General features: G+C 42.5%; 1 protein-coding gene and 1 long non-coding RNA gene across 2 annotated transcripts; both read left to right on the top strand.

The window, feature by feature from the left end:
* The first annotated feature begins 1,706 nt into the window (after positions 1 to 1,706).
* Positions 1,707 to 8,066, top strand: LOC139027983 (uncharacterized). Its single transcript, XR_011480114.1, has 3 exons — positions 1,707 to 1,767; positions 7,926 to 7,950; positions 7,984 to 8,066. It is a non-coding gene; the product is annotated as an uncharacterized lncRNA (long non-coding RNA).
* A 9-nt stretch (positions 8,067 to 8,075) lies between these two features.
* Positions 8,076 to 18,260, top strand: LOC111965585 (uncharacterized). The gene is made up of 4 exons (XM_023989736.3): positions 8,076 to 9,854; positions 14,687 to 15,019; positions 17,770 to 17,896; positions 18,031 to 18,260. The coding sequence occupies exons 1-4, from the start codon at positions 8,076 to 8,078 to the stop codon at positions 18,171 to 18,173; spliced, it is 2,382 nt and encodes a 793-aa protein (XP_023845504.1). The 3' UTR covers positions 18,174 to 18,260.
* Positions 18,261 to 19,094: the final 834 nt, after the last annotated feature.

The following is a 19,094-nucleotide window of genomic DNA, read 5'->3' as shown; positions in this document are numbered from 1 at the left end:
AGTTCTAACACTCTAAGATCAGTAGCTATGTTCACACACAGTTCTAACACTCTAAGATCAGTAGCTATGTTCACACACAGTTCTAACACCCTAAGATCAGTAGCTAGCCTGCATACTGTATATTTACACACCAAACAGCCAAGGTACAGTACCAACTCTCCTAGGGTTTGCAAAGTGGCCCTCTTCTATGCGCCACTGTGAATTTTCCCCTTGAAATATGTTTTCATTTCAAACATATGTAGGACTGTAGACCTATAGATTAAGTTGGTCAAACACTGGCCTCTCTCTCTCTCTCTCGCGCTCTCTTTCTCTCTCTCACTTTCTCCATCACTCTTAGAATTAATCGAATCACTTAATTTAACAGAAAGGAATTGAGAAAGTGGAGGATCAGACATTACAATACTTTACATTGCTGCCACTTAGTGTGTATAAAATACAGATATGTAGGACCTTAATTTGAGACAAATTACTACAGCAGGAAAATAATGAATTACTATTACTAATTACTAAATTACTACAACAGGAAATGTGAATTATTATGCAGATTATAATTAATAATATTTGTAGGGGTTTATTTTATTTTTTTAAAGTGAAATTACAAAATTCAGAAGACTTTTTAAATCTCAAATACACTACAAGTTTTAGATTTCCTGCATTGCACGAAAGTCCTCCTGTAACAGGGTGATCAAATTAAGATACTATATCTGTACAGTCTTCAGGTTATTATTATGAAGGCTGTCAAGTTATCATGTAAAGAGGATGTTACTTTTCTATTCAAGTATTTTCAAGTTATTTGACCCTATTATAAACACTTCATGACTCTTATCCTATAACGGTCTCTCCACAATCCTGCGTCTGTGTTTCAGCCCAGGGCAGCCCCGCCACGGCAGGACATCTTCATTGTGCCTTTAAGGGTTGTCATCTTGATAAACATGAGCCTGGATGTTACTGTCCTGAGTGGCGTGATGATGACAGTAGAGGAAGAGTTACAGAGGAAGAGGATGATGACAGTAGAGTATGAGTTACAGAGGAAGAGGATGATAACAGTAGAGGAAGAGTTACAGAGGAAGAGGATGGAGGATAAATCACACAGTTACTAAACAGCAAAGTGCTCCAGGACCATTCTAAGGGGTCTTAGGTCCACAGATGGGCGGGACACATACACAGATATTTACATGCACTCAGACAGGCTTCCTGCCATTGTCAGCCAAATCGCCCCCCCCGTCCCGTCCCTGTCCCCCCATTGCTGTAAGATCCACTGTTTCCTGTGTAGAAGGGAGAACGCCATGCGATGACAATGGGCCAGAAACAGGACAGACATTTAGTCACCTGCCCCACCATCTCCTCTTTCACAGCTAAAAGATTCTGAAGCTGTTTAGTTTTTGTGAATTCAGATTCCCCTGTGTGCTCTGACCCATTGTGTCCTTTCAATAGAAGGATTTTCACATTCAAAGCAATTCCTGAAAGTGGGTCCAGCCAATGAAACCCCTCTTCACTCAATCATGTATTTTCATGTTTAAGTTGAACCATTATATCGCTAAGGTTATTTGGCTACTTAAATGAACTAGTGGGCAGTTTACTAATTACATTTCAGAAGAAACTGATAAAAAATACATCTTTAGGAAACTAGGTCTATCAAGGTAATTTGTTTCAATACAACTATGAATGTGTGTGTGAGTGTGCATGTGTGTGTGTGTGTGTGTGCCCCTGGCTGCTGATCATACAGTCGGTGCTGCTGATCCACTGTCTGCTGCTCGAGCTTAAAGGGTAAGAGTGTTCATCAGTCTCTACTCAGAGAGAAAACTTTTGACATTTTCAGAGTTATGAGGAAGATTTCTTGAACTAAAAGGGGATTATTAGCCCACCGTCAAAAGACGAACAACTCGCCACAGCATAATTTCAGCGTTACTCATAGCTATAAAAAGTTTACCGGGTGGGAAGTCAACCGCTGTTTTTGTACCCTACTTACCGTAACTGTTTCGAAGATGACGTTTTGTCCAGAAGTTTGATATGTATCGAGGAGTTTCAACTCTCGAAACCGAGTTGGTAGGTTACAACAATTTTGTAAACGTATGTTCGTAAACGTTTCTCACTTGTTACGTTCGTTATCGTTATCGTATAAATTGCAATAGAGGCTATAGGCTACTGTAACAAATTATCGGACGGTTGTAGTTAAATGGGTCGGATAAATTACTTCGATGAGGGGGAAAAAAAATACATTTCTCAAGATTGTCTATAGCCGATTCTTACCGTTGCCTATCATGATTTATTCTTTAGCGACACACTTTCAGTTTACTTTCACGTTTGTATAGGCCTATTCAAAACAGTAAATAAACATAACGTGAGGCAAACTATTCACATTTAAAGTGTCGTCTTGACATATATTTTTTCCATTTTATTAATCTTTGATAAGAGCCTATTTTAATCCTAGTGATATTGAATAAATTACACCTGTTCTAGTTTATAGGGTTATATGGGCCTATATGTAATTATAATTATAAATATCTCTTAGATTAGTTTCTAATACTGTATCTAACTACATGTAACCACACCTCGTAGATTAGTTTATAATACTCTAACTACATGTAACCACACCTCGTAGATTAGTTTATAATACTCTAACTACATGTAACCACACCTCGTAGATTAGTTTATAATACTCTAACTACATGTAACCACACCTCTTCGATTAGTTTACTGCGATTAGTACTGCATCTAGCTACATGTATTCCTAACTACTCTTGTGGGGGGGATCTGTTGTCCACATAATGTTAGCTAATAGGGCATAGTCCTATTTCAAATGACCTGGGCAAGGATAGTGCATTAATATGTGGAACAGAGAGTGAATGGAGGCTGGGCCTAGCTCTCAGTCATCCTCCTCAGATGAAGGGGATCTGTCGTATGATATCAACGCACACACAAGTAGGTGCTGCACACACACATCACCACCACCTCCATAGGGCTCGGTTTCCATGGCAACGCGGGATCCTGGTGTGTGTGCTGCTGTATTCTGTATAATTACTTGGGCTAATGGGGCTCGCGGGGTTATAGAGGGGTATGAGGGTGGATGTTTAAATAATGCTGACTCACTTTAAAGGGACCACTGTACTGCACACAAGATGAAAGATTCACTTATTTCAAGTCACCCTACATCAGCTCATTTCAAATACCCCCCAAAAATGTGTGTCATGCATGCCTTTATAGAATGTTCCATGTAAGACCATGACTACTATGTTAAGTCATGTGTTACAAGTGATGAGAGATAGGGTCTGCGCCCAAATGGCACCCTATTGCCTATATAGGGCACTGCTTTTGAGCCCTGGTCACAGGTAGTGCACTATAGGGTATATGCTGCCATTTAGGATGCAACCATAGCTTTTTGAACTGCACTCTTTATGCACCAATATTATACAAACAGCAATCTGTACTGTACCTGTACTGTACCTGTACCTGTACTGTACCTGTATCTGTACTGTACCTGTACCTGTATCTGTACTGTACCTGTACTGTACCTGTACCTGTACTGTACCTGTACCTGTACTGTACCTGTATCTGTACTGTATCTGTACTGTATCTGTACTGTACCTATACTGTATTTGTACCTGTATCTGTACCAGTACTGTACTGTATCTGTATCTGTATTTGTATCTGTACTGTATCTGTACCTGTATCTGTATCTGTACCTGTACCTGTATCTGTACTGTACCTGTATCTGTATTGTATCTGTACTGTACCTGTACTGTACCTGTACTGTATCTGTATCTGTATCTGTACCTGTACCAGTACTGTACCTGTATCTGTACCTGTACTGTATCTGTATCTGTACTGTACTGTACTGTACCTGTACTGTACCTGTACCTGTACCTGTACCTGTATCTGTACTGTACCTGTATCTGTAATGTACCTGTACCTGTACCTGTATCTGTACTGTACCTGTATCTGTTCTGTACCAGTACTGTACCTGTATCTGTACTGTACCTGTATCTGTACTGTACCTGTACCTGTACTGTACCTGTACCTGTACTGTACCTGTACTGTACCTGTATCTGTACTGTACCTGTACCTGTACCTGTACTGTACCTGTACCTGTACCCGCCTACCTTGTATCGTATCTGTACTGTACCTTACCTGCTATCTGTACTGTACCTGTATCTGTACTGCTACCTGTATCTGTACTGTACCTGTACCTGTACTGTACCTGTACCTGTACCAGTACTGTACCTGTATCTGTACTGTACCTGTACTGTACTGTACCTGTACCTGTGCTGTACCTGTACTGTACTGTACTGTACTGTACCTGTACCTCTACCTGTATCTGTACCTGTACCTGTACCTGTACCTGTATCTGTACCTGTACCTGTATCTGTACTGTACCTGTCCCTGTATCTGTACTGTACCTGTACCTGTATCTGTACTGTACCTGTATCTGTATCTGTATCTGTATCTGTACTGTATCTGTATCTGTATCTGTACCTGTACTGTATCTGTATCTGTACCTGTACCTGTACTGTATCTGTATCTGTATCTGTACCTGTACCGTATCTGTACTGTATCTGTACTGTATCTGTACTGTATCTATGCTGTACCTGTATCTTGTCTTGTGGGGCATCTAAATCTGATGTGTGGTCAGGTCTGTATGAAATATTATGAATGAAGGGTTTATTTGGCTGAACTCAAGCAAAGTCTCCAAGCTTTGTACAATAACACCAATTTTGTTATTGCCCCTCTGAGATAAATCCAGGATTATTATTGCCCCTCGGAGATAAATACAGGGTTATTATTGCCCCTCTGAGATAAATATAGGGTTGTTATTGTCCCTCTGAGATAAATACAAGGTTCTTATTGCCCCTCGGAGATAAATACAGAGTTCTTATTGCCCTTCGGAGATAAATACAGGGTTATTATTGCCCCTCGGAGATAAATACAGGGTTGTTATTGTCCCTCGGAGATAAATACAGGGTTCTTATTGCCCCTCTGAGATAAATACAGGGTTCTTATTGCCCCTCAGAGATAAATACAGGGTTCTTATTGCCCCTCTGAGATAAATGCAGGGTTCTTATTGCCCCTCGGAGATAAATACAGGGTTATTATTGCCCCTTGGAGATAAATACAGAGTTGTTATTGACCCTCGGAGATAAATACAGAGTTCTTATTGCCCCTCAGAGATAAATACAGGTTCTTATTGACCTTCAGAGATAAAAACTGGGTTCGTATTGCCCCTCAGAGATAAATACAGGGTTCTCTTATTGACCTTCAGAGATAAAAACAGGGTTCGTATTGCCCCTCAGAGATAAATACAGGGTTCGTATTGCCCCTCAGTACAGGGTTCGTATTGCCCCTCAGTGATAAATACAGGGTTCTTATTGCCCTCAGAGATAAAAACAGGGTTCGTATTGACCTTCAGAGATAAAAAACAGGCTTTCGTATTGCCCTCAGAGATAATACAGAGTTGTTATTGACCCTCGGAGATAAATACAGAGTTCTTATTGCCCCCTTAGAGATAAATACAGGGTTCTTATTGCCCTTCAGAGATAAAAACTGGGTTCGTATTCCCTCAGAGATAAAAACAGGGTTCTTATTGACCTCAGAGATAAAAACAGGGTTCGTATTGCCCTCAGAGATAAATACAGGGTCGTATTGCCCTCAGTGATAAATACAGGGTTCTTATTGCCCCTCAGAGATAAAAACAGGGTTCGTATTGCCCCTCAGAGATAAATACAGGGTTCTTATTGCCCTTAGAGATAAAATAAAGGGTTCTTATTACCTCAGAGATAAAAACAGGTTTGTAATGCCCCTCAGAGATAAATACAGGGTTCTTATTGCCCTTAGAGATAAATACAGGGTTCTTATTGACTTCAGAGATAAACAGGGTTCGTATTTGCCCCTCAGAGATAAATACAGGATTCTTATTGACCTTCAGAGATAAAAACAGGGTTCGTATTGCCCTGCAGAAATAAAAACAGGGTTCGTATTGACCTTCAGAGATAAAAACATGGTTCGTATTGCCCTCAGAGATAAAAACAGGGTTCGTATTACCCTCAGAGATAAATACAGGGTTCTTATTGCCCCTTAGAGATAAATACAGGGTTCTTATTGACCTTCAGAGATAAAACAGGGTTTGTAATGCCCCTCAGAGATAAATACAGGTCTTATTGCCCTTAGAGATAAATACAGGTTCTTATTGACCTTCAGATATAAAACAGGGTTCGTATTGCCCTCAGAGATAAATACAGGGTTCATATTGACCTTCAGATATAAATACAGGGTTCGTATTGCCCCTCAGAAATAAAAACAGGGTTCGTATTGAGCTTCAGAGATAAAACAGGGTTCGTATTGCCCTCAGAGATAAATACAGGATTCTTATTGACCTTCAGAGATAAAAACAGGGTTCGTATTGCCCCTCAGAAATAAAAACAGGTTCGTATTGACCTTCAGAGATAAAAACAGGGTTCGTATTGCCCTCAGAGATAAATACAGAGTTGTTATTGACCCTCGGAGATAAATACAGAGTTCTTATTGCCCCTTAGAGATAAATACAGGGTTCTTATTGACCTTCAAGATAAAAAACTGGGTTCGTATTGCCCTCAGAGATAAATACAGGGTTCTTATTGACCTTCAGAGATAAAAACAGGGTTCGTATTGCCCTCAGAGATAAATACAGGGTTCGTATTGCCCCTCAGTGATAAATACAGGGTTCTTATTGCCCCTCAGAGATAATAACAGGGTTCGTATTGCCCCTCAGAGATAAATACAGGGTTCTTATTGCCCCTTAGAGATAAATACAGGGTTCTTATTGACCTTCAGAGATAAAACAGGGTTTGTAATGCCCTCAGAGATAAATACAGGGTTCTTATTGCCCCTAGAGATAAATACAGGGTTCTTATTTGACTTTAGATATAAATACAGGGTTCGTATTGCCCCTCAGAGATAAATACAGGGTTCGTATTGACCTCAGATATAAATACAGGGTTCGTATTGCCCTCAGAAATAAAGACAGGGTTCGTATTGACCTTCAGAGATAAAAACAGGGTTCGTATTGCCCCTCAGAGATAAAAACAGGGTTCGTATTGCCCCTCAGAGATAAATACAGGGTTCTTATTGCCCCTTAGAGATAAATACAGGGTTCTTATTGACCTTCAGAGATAAAAACAGGGTTTGTAATGCCCTCAGAGATAAATACAGGGTTCTTATTGCCCTTAGAGATAAAAACAGGGTTCTTATTGACCTTCAGATAAGAATACAGGGTCTATTGCCCCTCAGAGATAAATACAGGGTTCGTATTGCCCCCGGAGATAAATACAGGATTCTTATTGACCTTCAGAGATAAAAACAGGGTTCGTATTGCCCTCAGAGATAAAAACAGGGTTCGTATTGCCCCTTAGAGATAAAACAGGTTCTTTTTGACCTTCAGAAAGATACAGGTGGTCGTATTGCCCTCAGAGATAATACAGGGTTCGTATTGCCCCTCGGAGATAAATACAGGATTCTTATTGACCTTCAGAGAAAAAACAGGGTTCGTATTGCCCTCAAGATAAAAACAGGGTTCGTATTGCCCCTCAGAGATAAAACAGGGTTCGTATTGCCCCTCAGAGATAAATACAGGGTTCTTATTGCCCCTCAGAGATAATACAGGGTTCGTATTGCCCCTCAGAGATAATACAGGGTTCTTATTGCCCCTCAGAGATAAATACAGGGTTCTTATTGCTCCTCAGAGATAAATACAGGGTTCTTATTGCCCTCAAGATAAATACAGGGTTCTTATTGCTCCTCAGAGATAAATACAGGGTTCGTATTGCCCCTCAGAGATAAAAACAGGTTCGTATTGCCCTCAGAGATAATACAGGGTTCTTCATGATTTAATTGAATTGTGTGTGTTGAGTATAAGAGCTGACAAATTGCTGTGCTGTGTTGTTTTGTCTCTCCAGGTGTGTGGGTGAAAGAGATGCGGCTGTCTGGAGCTTGCTAGCTGACCGGAGCTGATAGCGACGGAGCTGATAGTTGACGGAGCTGATAGCTGACGGAGCTGATAGCTGACGGAGCTGATAGCTGAGCGGAGCTGATAGCTGACTTAGAGGATGGAACACACGGACAGCCCCGCCTCCCACAGCAGCGACCCCAACGGGTTCGTCAATAAAGTCTTCAACGTGTCTCTGGATGTGCAGAATGAGACCGGCACTGTATCTATCCAGGAGACTGGGAAGGGAGAGGGACAGGGAGAGYGTCAAGYAGAYGGTCKGGGMCCAGGCCAWYCCCAGYGASAGTGGCAGGYGGCTGGGGATAGACAGGCAGAGACCCAGGCACCCCCTCAGACCCCTGGYAWGGAGCYCCCGGAMGTCAACCGTAGAKCAAGAGCMACWGGYGGCATCTGGAAGATCTTGACCCGGCGTAAAGCGGCTTCAGAACTGGATAACAGAAGACCTCACTCCATGATCCTCCCTGGAGAGGAGGCCTCCATCCCTAAACTGTCCTTCGCTGACAAGGTCCGCTCCATCAAGAAGCTCCGCTCTCCGGGTGTCTTCAAGGGGAGGGTGGGGAAGATGTCTGGGTCCAACACTAAGTTCAGAGACGGAGAGATGGAGGACGACTCGTTTTCCCGGGACTTCCTCCCCTCGCCCGCACTGCATCCCGGTAGGAGCACACTCCGCCACTACGCCAAGAGGCACTCGTATGCCGGACACACCGCCGAGTTCGACTGCTCATTTGAGGACATGGATCTGACAGCTACCCTGGACAGACACCATCTTCCCTCGCTAGTGGAGCCTGTTACCCAGAACGGCTCTAAGCCCACAGAGAGAGTCTCCTACACCAAGAGACCTCAGGTCCAGGCTCAGGCGCAGGCCAACCACTCCTCTAACTGTAACACTACCTCAGCAGGAGTGTGTGAGGAGCAGAGTGTGAGGCGCGGCCCCAAGGCCCCGCTGGGTGGGAGGAGGTCTAAGAGAGCTGACGTGTGGAGTTACCTGAGGAAGATCTCTGTCCTGGGGAAGGGGAACCCGGCTTACTCAGAGAGGAGTTTTGACTCAGAGCTACACACACTGGACAAGACCATGGACTCTGACTACGGCTCGGTGGACTTCGAGAGCYTCAGGGACTTTCAACCAGCGGCTCCAAAGCACTCTGACAGCAAAGGCGGACATTTTGGGGGTCTGATTAAGTTCTTCAGCAACGTTGCGGAGACGGCTAGAAAATGGAGGATGTCTTCTCACTCCTTCTCTCCTCCAGAGGGGGGAGCGGAGCGGACGCCACTGGACTCCCCTAGAGCAGGGCAGCGTCTGGGGGACTACGTCCACAGTGTGTCCCTGACCCTCCGCAGTGAGGACCATCCAGAGTGTCCCCCGACACCTGGCTCACCCCTGACCCCTCACCCCCCTCGCTCCCCTGCCTGTGACCCTGCCTCACCCACTCCTCTGATTGGCAGACGGTCTCCTCAGGTGGTGCTGAAGGCCTGGAGGGTATGTCCGGACTCACCAAGCGTTAACGGCCTGGTGTGTGTGAGCTCATTGGAAATGGCCAGACAGACAGACAAACAGACAGAGAGCCAGACAGTCAGACAGACAGAGAGACAGACACGGCACACCTCTGTAGCCACAGTAGAGAATCACGTGCCACACTCAAGGCTGGAGAGAGAGACTCAGAAAGAGACAGTGGGAGACAGAGACCACTTAGAATGTCTGTCAGTGGAAGAGAGAGAAAGAGAGGAAAGAGAGGGACACTCAGGAAATTATCTGGATTCCGAGGATGCTCTACCTGTCTCGGATCAGACACACCTTCCAAACGGCCAATCAAAGTTACGGGAAGGAGAGACCGTAGCCACTAGGGAGCCAGCAGGAAACTGCCACCAGGAAGTATTTAAGGTGAGTATGTTGATGATAAACATGAAAACTGTTTTATGTTCAACACCCCTTATTGAAAGAAACAGGTTTCTGGTTAACAGTTGTAGCAAACCTTTGGCCAATTTACTGCAGATTTGTGGCAAGCTCATATTTTCACATGCAAATTAGTTTTGTGGCAAACTGTTGCGACGACTTGTAAACTTCTGGCAAACAATTCTGGGAAACATATGACTAACATTCTACTGTTTGCTGAAAACTCCGTATGAATATACAAATTAGATCCCATTTTTGGTGACTGTATGTTAACAACATTGAAATGTTATATCTACATGAACCAACTCACATATAACTTTAAATTAACTTGCTTCTCACAGAGATAACTAAACTAAACATACAGTACTGAACATACTAAACACCATGTGTTAACAGATATAAACAAATCAAATCCAAATTGAAATGATCAGCAGGTTAATGAAGAAAAGAGCAAAGACCTGATATTTCCCAAATACATGTTTTATTTAATATTTTTACGTAGCTGCATTTACATGAGAGAAATGTGAACACTATGGGGATGTTGACCTTAGGATGTTTAAAGGGGCAACTACAGAATTTACATGAGCCAAGTGTTAATTGAGCAATAGCATTCAACCAATGGAGGTTTAAAAGATAATGAACAAAATGTAAATAATTTAAACAACAACAACTAAATCAAACACAGTTCACAACTATTGCCTTTTTGAGTGAACTTTGGAGATGGCGGCCCTGTGGAAGTCCTTCGACCAAAGCTTGTTGAAAACATGAACTGAACCAATCAGAAAACACAAAACAAAAACAACATTAGGATACTGAAAACAATTTAACACTTTATATTTTGGCATCTTAAGAAATGGATTCAGAGGCTAATGGGCAGGTTTGGCTTTGGAAAACAGGGTCAGCTGTTACAAAGCTGCCTTGATGTTACTGTGCTTCTCACTGAAACTGGCATTCTATATATTTTTCAGCAAGGAAACAATGTTTCTGCCTTGTATATTATTGCTATACAGTGTACAGTGCCTTGCAAAACTATTCACCCCCTTGGCATTTTTCCTATTTTGTTGCATTACAACGTGTAATTTAAATAGATTTTTATTCGGATTTCATGTAATGGACATACATAAAATAGTCCAAATTGGTGAAGTGAAATAAAAAAAATTACTTCAAAAATGTTTAAAGAATGACAAACAGAAAAGTGGTACGTGCATATATATTCACCCCTTTCCTATGAAGCCCCTAAATAAGATCTGGTGCAACCAAATACCTTCAGAAGTTACATAATTAGTTAAATAAAGTCCACCTGTGTGTAATCTAAGTGTCACATGATCTGTCACATGATCTCAGTATATATACACCTGTTCTGAAAGGCCCCAGAGTCTGCAAAACCAGTAAGCAAGGGGCACCACCAAGCAAGCGGCACCATGAAGACCAAGGAGCTCTCCAAACAGGTCAGGAACAAAGTTGTGGAGAAATACAGATCAGGATTGGGTTATAAAAAAATATCAGAAACTTTGAACATCCCACGGAGCACCATTAAATCCATTATTAAAAAAATGGTAAGAATATGAAGAAGATGGTACTCTGGTCAGATGATTCTAAAATTGAGCATTTTGGACATCAAGGAAAACACTATGTCTGGCACAAACCCAACACCTTTCATCACCCCGAGAATACCATCCCCACAGTGAAGCATGATGGTGGCAGCATCATGCTGTTGGGATGTTTTTCATCAGCAGGGACTGGGAAACTGGTCAGAATTGAAGGAATGATGGATGACCCTAAATACAGGGAAATTCTTTGAGGAAACCTGTTTCAGTCTTCCAGAGATTTGAGACTGAGACAGAGGTTCACCTGCCAGCAGGACAATGACCCAAAGCATACTGCTAAAGCAACACTTGAGTGGTTTAAGGGGAAACATTTAAATGACTCGGAATGGCCTAGTCAAAGCCCACAGAATCTGTGGTATGACTTAAAGATGGCTGTACACCAGCGTAACCCATCCAACTTGAAGGAGCTGGAGCAGTTTTGCTTTGAGGAATGGGCAAAAATCCCAGTGGCTAGATGTGCCAAGCTTATGAGACATACCCCAAGAGACTAGCAGCTGTAATTGCTGCAAAAGGTGGCTCTACAAAGTATTGACTTTGGGGGGGTGAATAGTTATGCACGCTTAGGTTTTCTGTTTTTTTGTCTTAATTCTTGTTTGTTTCACAATAAAAAAAGATCTTGCATCTTCAAAGTGGTAGGCATGTTGTGTAAATCAAATGATACAAACTCCCCCAAAATCCATTTTAATTCCAGGTTGTAAGGCAACAAAATAGGAAAAATGCTAAGGGGGTGAAACTTTCGCAAGCCACTCTATATACAAACGATGTAGCATGCACAAATTGGGACTTAGCTTTTAATATGTGTCCAGCTGTTCATAGAGAGCCACAGTATACAACATATTTCTTCAGCCAAGTCTCAACACAACTGATTCAAACTTATCAACTAATTATGATTTTCAATCTAGACTGGGGACTACTAGTGGTCTCTTCTTCCTGACTCAGGTATATAAGGCTTGGGTGGAAGAAAAGCAACATCAAATTGATTTATGCCTAATATGGCAATTCATATTTATGTTCCAAAATGAATTATTGTTAACTTACATCTCAAAGCCATCCATGCAAGAAGCCTTGACCTGGTGCATATTTCTTTGTCTTCCATTTGATTGAAGGCCTCAGTCTGTCTTTTTGTCTTGTAACTGATTGCTTCTAGAAACAGAGATGGAACAACACATGATGAAGATGAGCTAGCTACTAGTTTAAAGCAAGGAAAGTTCTAATTGTTACAAAGAATGAATGTATGGCCTACAATTCTGAGAGTACTATATGCATTTACTTACCTCATTAAGATTGAAGATGATACACTCAAATAAAGTGTTATGATCGAGTGCACCACAAACATCTTCCCAGGGTGTTGATTTACCCTTCTACCAATACAGCCTCTTCCAACACCACAGGTAGGGGAAGGGTATCCATCTGCAAATGTGAAGTCTGGCTTGGATGTCAAGTCAGCTCATATTGTTGTTACCTTAGCTGTTGTGCTAGCAAACATGCTACTGAACAGTGATACTAGCATATTGAAATGCATATTGGTATAATAAGACATCAACGTATTCACCGAAAAATATAATTGTTTCGGCAAATCATTAGTTAGCTAGCTAGCGATCCCATTAATTGTGCAATATTATGATAGCTAATGTTAGCTAGCTAAGCGCTAGCCAGTCAGTGGCGCTGACAGATTGAAACTGGTATCAACAAAATGTGTTTCACTCTATCCCATAAAATATGACATTGCTAACTAGCCATCAATTAACTAACCCAATTTAAAAGTTTATTAGGATGTTTAATTAATCATTTCACTCACTGGTAGGTAGCTAGTTTGGTTTCCATATTTCAACAAATTTTTCGAATCCCCTTGATCCCTTTCAGCGGTTACTGGTCTTGGAAGTCACGTGTTCACCAGAAATGGCTTCCAGTGAACTGTTTGCCACTGCTGGCAATAAATATTGTTGCCACAGGTTTGCCATAGATTCAAATAGAATCTTGATGGGAAAAAACCTCTGGGGAACTGTTTGTCACTAGTGGCAATAAATATTATTGTTGCCAAAGGTTTACCACAGATTCACCACTGGAAAACATTTGCAAACTTCTGGCAGCATTTTGTGACACACTATTTTGTTTGCAGCAATTTTGCCACAATTTGCCACAAACATTTTTGTAAGGGACTGCAAATCAATTCAGTAAGGAATTCAAATAGTTATTTGTAATTTGTGCCTGTTAATGATAAAAATGTGTTCTTGTAAGTCATCACCTCATTTTATTCAGTCCTATCGAATCATTAATTCATTCTACGTCATTATCAGATCCTGTCATTATGTCGCTATTACAATACTATTACATTACAACATTGTCTTATTGTAAACCTTTCTAACGTTGTTAAACATCATCATTCTTTTGCTTTTTAAAAACAGAAATCATCTAAATGCTTTATGCAAGTCTCATAACAGTTACTTGTACTGCACAACATTGAATAAGTAGACTGTAGGTCTCTCTGTTAGAGAGGGTAATGTACAGAGAGCATGTTGTGGGTATTCTTTTGCCCCATCTGTTGGCCAGAGGAGGAAGTAAAGTCAGAGAGTGTTCGTTAGACCACAGTAGTCTGTCCTTCCTGCCCCTTCCTGTCACACAAAAACACACCAGCAAATCTTGTTCTAAAAAAAAACATGTGAATTTAGTTCTAAAAGTGGTTCCCAACCCAGTCCTCCGGGATCCCTGAGACATTCCACACGTGTGTTCTATTCCAGCCCCAGCCAGTCAACTAATTTAAAGCCCTCAATTAGTAAAATCAGGCGTGGTAGAGCAAATATGTGCAACAGAAAACAGTGTGTGTGTGTGTGTGTGCGTGCGTGCGTGCGCGTGCGTGTGTGTGTGTGACTGCCCCCACCCTAACTGCAGCTTCACACACACCTCCTTCTCCTCACACCGTTCAGATTACTCATCTCATCTGCCCTCCGGTGTCTCTCTCACAGCGAGTCAGGACATGTCAGTCCCTCCTGTACTGCACTACAGTGAGTTGTAGTAATACTGGGCTTGGTCTAACAGTGGATTATCCTGCAGAGTAATACTGGGCTTGGTCTAACAGTGGATTTTCCTGTAAGGAATCTAAAATGGAAACCAACTATGGAAATCAGGGTTGTGAATGGAATTGTTACCTAGAACCAGATTGATTGATTGACTCATCGATTTATTGATGAATTCATTGATTGGTTGGTTGATTAGGGAGCTCTATCAGGCAGTGTTTTGAGGAGACCCAGGTCAATCCAGTCCTGTTCTAGTCCAGTGAAGACCCTTGCCCCTCCCAAGCCCCCCTGCCTTCGCCCCCGTCCCGCCTCAGCACTGGTCGACCTCCGAGTCTGCAGTCCCTTCCCAGAGGGCTGTGCGTTTGCCGTTGCTCAGCAGGCCGCAGGGGGCTCTCTGTGCCGGCACAGACGCAGGCCCGGTCCCGTGATGCACCTCTTGCCGGGTCGGAGACAGGCGGGCGGTCTGGCCAGGCCATGCTCTGTCATAGAGCCCTCCGTTACCGTGGAGACAGACCCAGCGCAGAGTCACAGAGTAAGATCTCTCACACACACACACACACACACACACACACACACACACACACACACAAACACACACACAGTATCCCACTGCTGAGAGAATGAAAGTGGGAGTGTGTGTGGAGACTGACCAGTAGTCTCTGCCAACCCTCATTTAAATATAGGCTGTAGTCCTCCTGGCTGGTAGGGCCAGTAATGAATCAACCACACCACGCTCTGCACGCTTTGATGGGAGGAGATTACAAACCCTGTATTTATACCCTCCTACTCTACAACAATGCTACACGCTCTGACCCATTTCTACAAGGCTGTATTCATATATCCTCCTTTCCTTGAGCTGCTCTTTCTCTGCTCTCTTGATCTCTCTCTCTCCTCTCGCTCGCTGCTGTCTCTCTCGTTCACTCTTTCTCTGTCCGTGGCCAATTTTCTGCGTCACCGCTCCCATATGTTCTGTCCATTCATTATTCCCTCATTATAATAACTCACCCTCTGAACTTTTCACCAGGAAACTCATTCACCTGACTGGTAGGAATGATTCATACTGTATCACCTGACTGGTAGGAATGATTCATTACTGTATCACCTGACTGGTAGTAATGATTCATACTGTATCACCTGACTGTAGTTTCAATGATCATACTGTATCACCTGACTGAGTAAATGATTCATACGTCACCTGACATGCAGGACATGATTCATACTGGATCACCTGACTGGTAGGAATGATTCATATTTATCACCTGACTGGTAGTAATGATTCATACTGTATCACCTGACTGGTAGGAAATGATTCATACTGTATCACCTGACTGGCAGGAATGATTCATACTGTATCACCTGACTGGCTAGGAATGATTCATACTGTATCACCTGACTGGTAGGAATGATTCATATTGTATCACCTGACTGGTAGGAATGATTCATATTATATCACCTGACTGGTAGTAATGATTCATACTGTATCACCTGACTGGTAGGAATGATTCATATGTATCATCTGACTGGTAGGAATGATTATCGTATCACCTGACTGTAGGATGTGTCATACTGTATCATCTGACTGTAGTAATGATTCATACTGTATCACCTGACTGGTAGGAATGATTCATATTGTATCACCTGACTGGTAGGAATGATTCATATTATACACCGACTGGTAGTAATGATTCATACTGTATCACCTGACTGGTAGAATGATTCATATTGTATACCTGACTGGTAGGAATGATTCATATTGTATCACTGATGGTAGTAATGATTCATACTGTATCACCTGACTGGTAGAATGATTCATACTGTATCACCTGACTGGTAGGAATGATTCATACTGTATCACCTGACTGGTAGTAATGATTCATACTTTTTTGTTTTTCTGTATCACCTGACTGGTAGTAATGATCATACTGTATCACCTGACTGCAGTAATGATTCATACTGTATCACCTGACTGGCAGGAATGATTCATACTGTATCACCTGACTGGTAGGAATGATTCATATTATATCACCTGACTGGTAGTATGATTCATACTGTATCACCTGACTGGTAGAATGATTCATACTGTATCACCTGACTGCAGGAATGATTCATACTGTATCACCTGACTGGTAGGGAATGATTCATACTGTATCACCTGACTGGTAGGAATGATTCATATTATATCACCTGACTGGTAGTAATGATTCATACGTATCACCTGACTGGTAGGAATGATTCATACTGTATCATCTGACTGGTAGTAATGATTCATACTGTATCACCTGACTGGTAGGAATGATTCATATTGTATCACCTGACTGGTAGGAATGATCATATTGTATCACTACTGTAGGAATATCATATGTATCACTCTGACTGGTAGGAATGATTCTATTGTATCAACCTGGACTGGTAGTAATGATTCATACTGTATCACCTGACTGTAGTAATGATTCATACTGTATCACCTGACTTGGTAGTAATGATTCATACTGATTCACCTGACTGGTAGGAATGATTCATAACTGTATCACCTGACGGTAGGAATGATCATTATGTATCACCTGACTGGTAGTAATGATTCATACTGTATCACCTGACTGGTAGTAATGTTCATACTGTATTCACCTGACTGTAGGTAATGATTCATATGATCACTCTGACTTGTAGGAATGATTTCATATGTATCCCTGACTGTAGGATGATTTATATTTATCACCTGACTGTAGGAATGTTCAGTATCATACGACTGGTAGATGATCAGTGATACCTGATTCTAGCAGTGAATCTGATCAAGCGGCTGACGTACTGTAGGAATGATTCATATCGTATCACCTGACTGGTAGGAATGATTCATACTGTATCACCTGACTGTTGGAATGATTCATATCGTATCACCTGACTGGTAGGAATGATTCATACGTGATCACCTGACTGGTAGGAATGATTCATATCGTATTCACCTGACTGGTAGGAATGATTCATATTGTATACAAGGTTGTCTGCGGCATGCACTCAGAAACTATGCACCAGAATATACTGTGGGTTTAAAATTCTACACTCTGAGAAGGAAAGAGGATGTGTTGTTTGGGGGATCTGTATGTACTGTATGTACTGTATGTACTGTATGTACTGTATGTACTGTATGTGCTGTATGTACTGTATGTACTGTATGTACTGTATGTACTGTATGTGCTGTATGTACTGTATGTACTGTATGTACTGTATGTACTGTATGTGAGAGACGTTGGGTGTGTGCTTGCGTAACTGTCCAGTGTGTTTCAGGCCATGTCTCGTCCCCCGGGGGCATCACCTTTAGAGCCCCCCCTCAGAGTGTCTCTTCAGAGGTGTCACTCCCTCCCTCTCCCCCCCAGCAGCCTCACCACTCTGGCCCTGTTCCCGGGACACACAGGTACTACATGAGTGTGTGCACGTGTGTGTGCGTGCCTGCCTGCCTGTGTCAGTATGTGCATGTTGGTGTACGCATGCTTGTGTGTGTGCGTGTGTGTGTGGTGGTTGAACTGTCTGTGTGTCTGTCCCATACAGCAGACTCCCAGTCATCCTCAATGTGTCCTGGTGATGGAGAGACTGGCAGCTGCAGGAGGAGACTGCTCAGAACAGGCTCTGGTCCACTACAAGTCAACATCGTGAGTCACTGTCTACCATGTCCTATAATCACACTATATTAGTCTGTTAGCATGTTAGCCTGTTAGCATGTTCAGTCACAAGTCACTGGCTGCGTCTCAAATGGGACCCTATTCCCTATAGACGGGTTAGCTGACAACGTCATGAAAACAATGTACTCGCGCGTCAAAGGGGTAGAAGGCTGTGTGTTGTTGTGATTCTGGATGGCCAGGTAGCTAGCAACAAGGACAAGAAACTGCTATGTGGCGGCAGATAGCCTAGCCTAGCGCTTAAGAGCATTAGGTCAGTAACTGAAAGATCGCTGGTTGGAATCTCCGAGCTGTCTTGTTTTGAGGGGTTTTGACTGAGGTCTATGCGAATAGGGTTAAAATGTGCCAGCTAGCTAGCTAACCAACAACTGTAACAATGTATTTGAGAGACAAATGCGCATTGTGCAACTTTATTTATGTTTTCAATAAACATTGGAGACGAAATTGAGTTTACATGTTATCAGCAATCTAAGCCAACGTCGTCTGTTTTGCCCCAGTCTTCCTTCCGGGTTCTGGTTTGATGGAGACATTCAGGGAATATCTCTGCAATGCAGTTCAACAGTCTTCATTCAGGGTCCAGTTCAACAGTCTTCCTTCAGGGTCCAGTTCAACAGTCTTCCTTCAGGGTCCAGTTCAACAGTCCTTCATTCAGGGTCCAGTTCAAACAGTCTTCATTCGGGTCCATCTACGTCTGGGCCTCAGCGTCCAGTTCAAACTCCGTCATCAAGGTCCCAGTTACCAGTCTTCATTCAGGTCCAGTTCAACAATCTTTCCTTCAGGGTCCAGTTCAACAGTCTTCCTTCAGGGTCCAGTTCAACAGTCTTCCTCAGGGTCCAGTTCAACAGTCTTCCTTCAGGGTTATTTCAACAGTCTTCCTTCAGGGTCCAGTTCAAGTCTTCCTTCAGGTCCAGTTCAACAGTCTTCCTTCGGGCTCAG

This window comes from Salvelinus sp. IW2-2015, linkage group LG6.2, assembly GCF_002910315.2.
Source record: "Salvelinus sp. IW2-2015 linkage group LG6.2, ASM291031v2, whole genome shotgun sequence".
Lineage (NCBI taxonomy): Eukaryota > Metazoa > Chordata > Actinopteri > Salmoniformes > Salmonidae > Salvelinus > Salvelinus sp. IW2-2015.
Note: the sequence above shows the minus strand (reverse complement) of the source record. Positions and strands in the feature narration are given on the sequence as shown.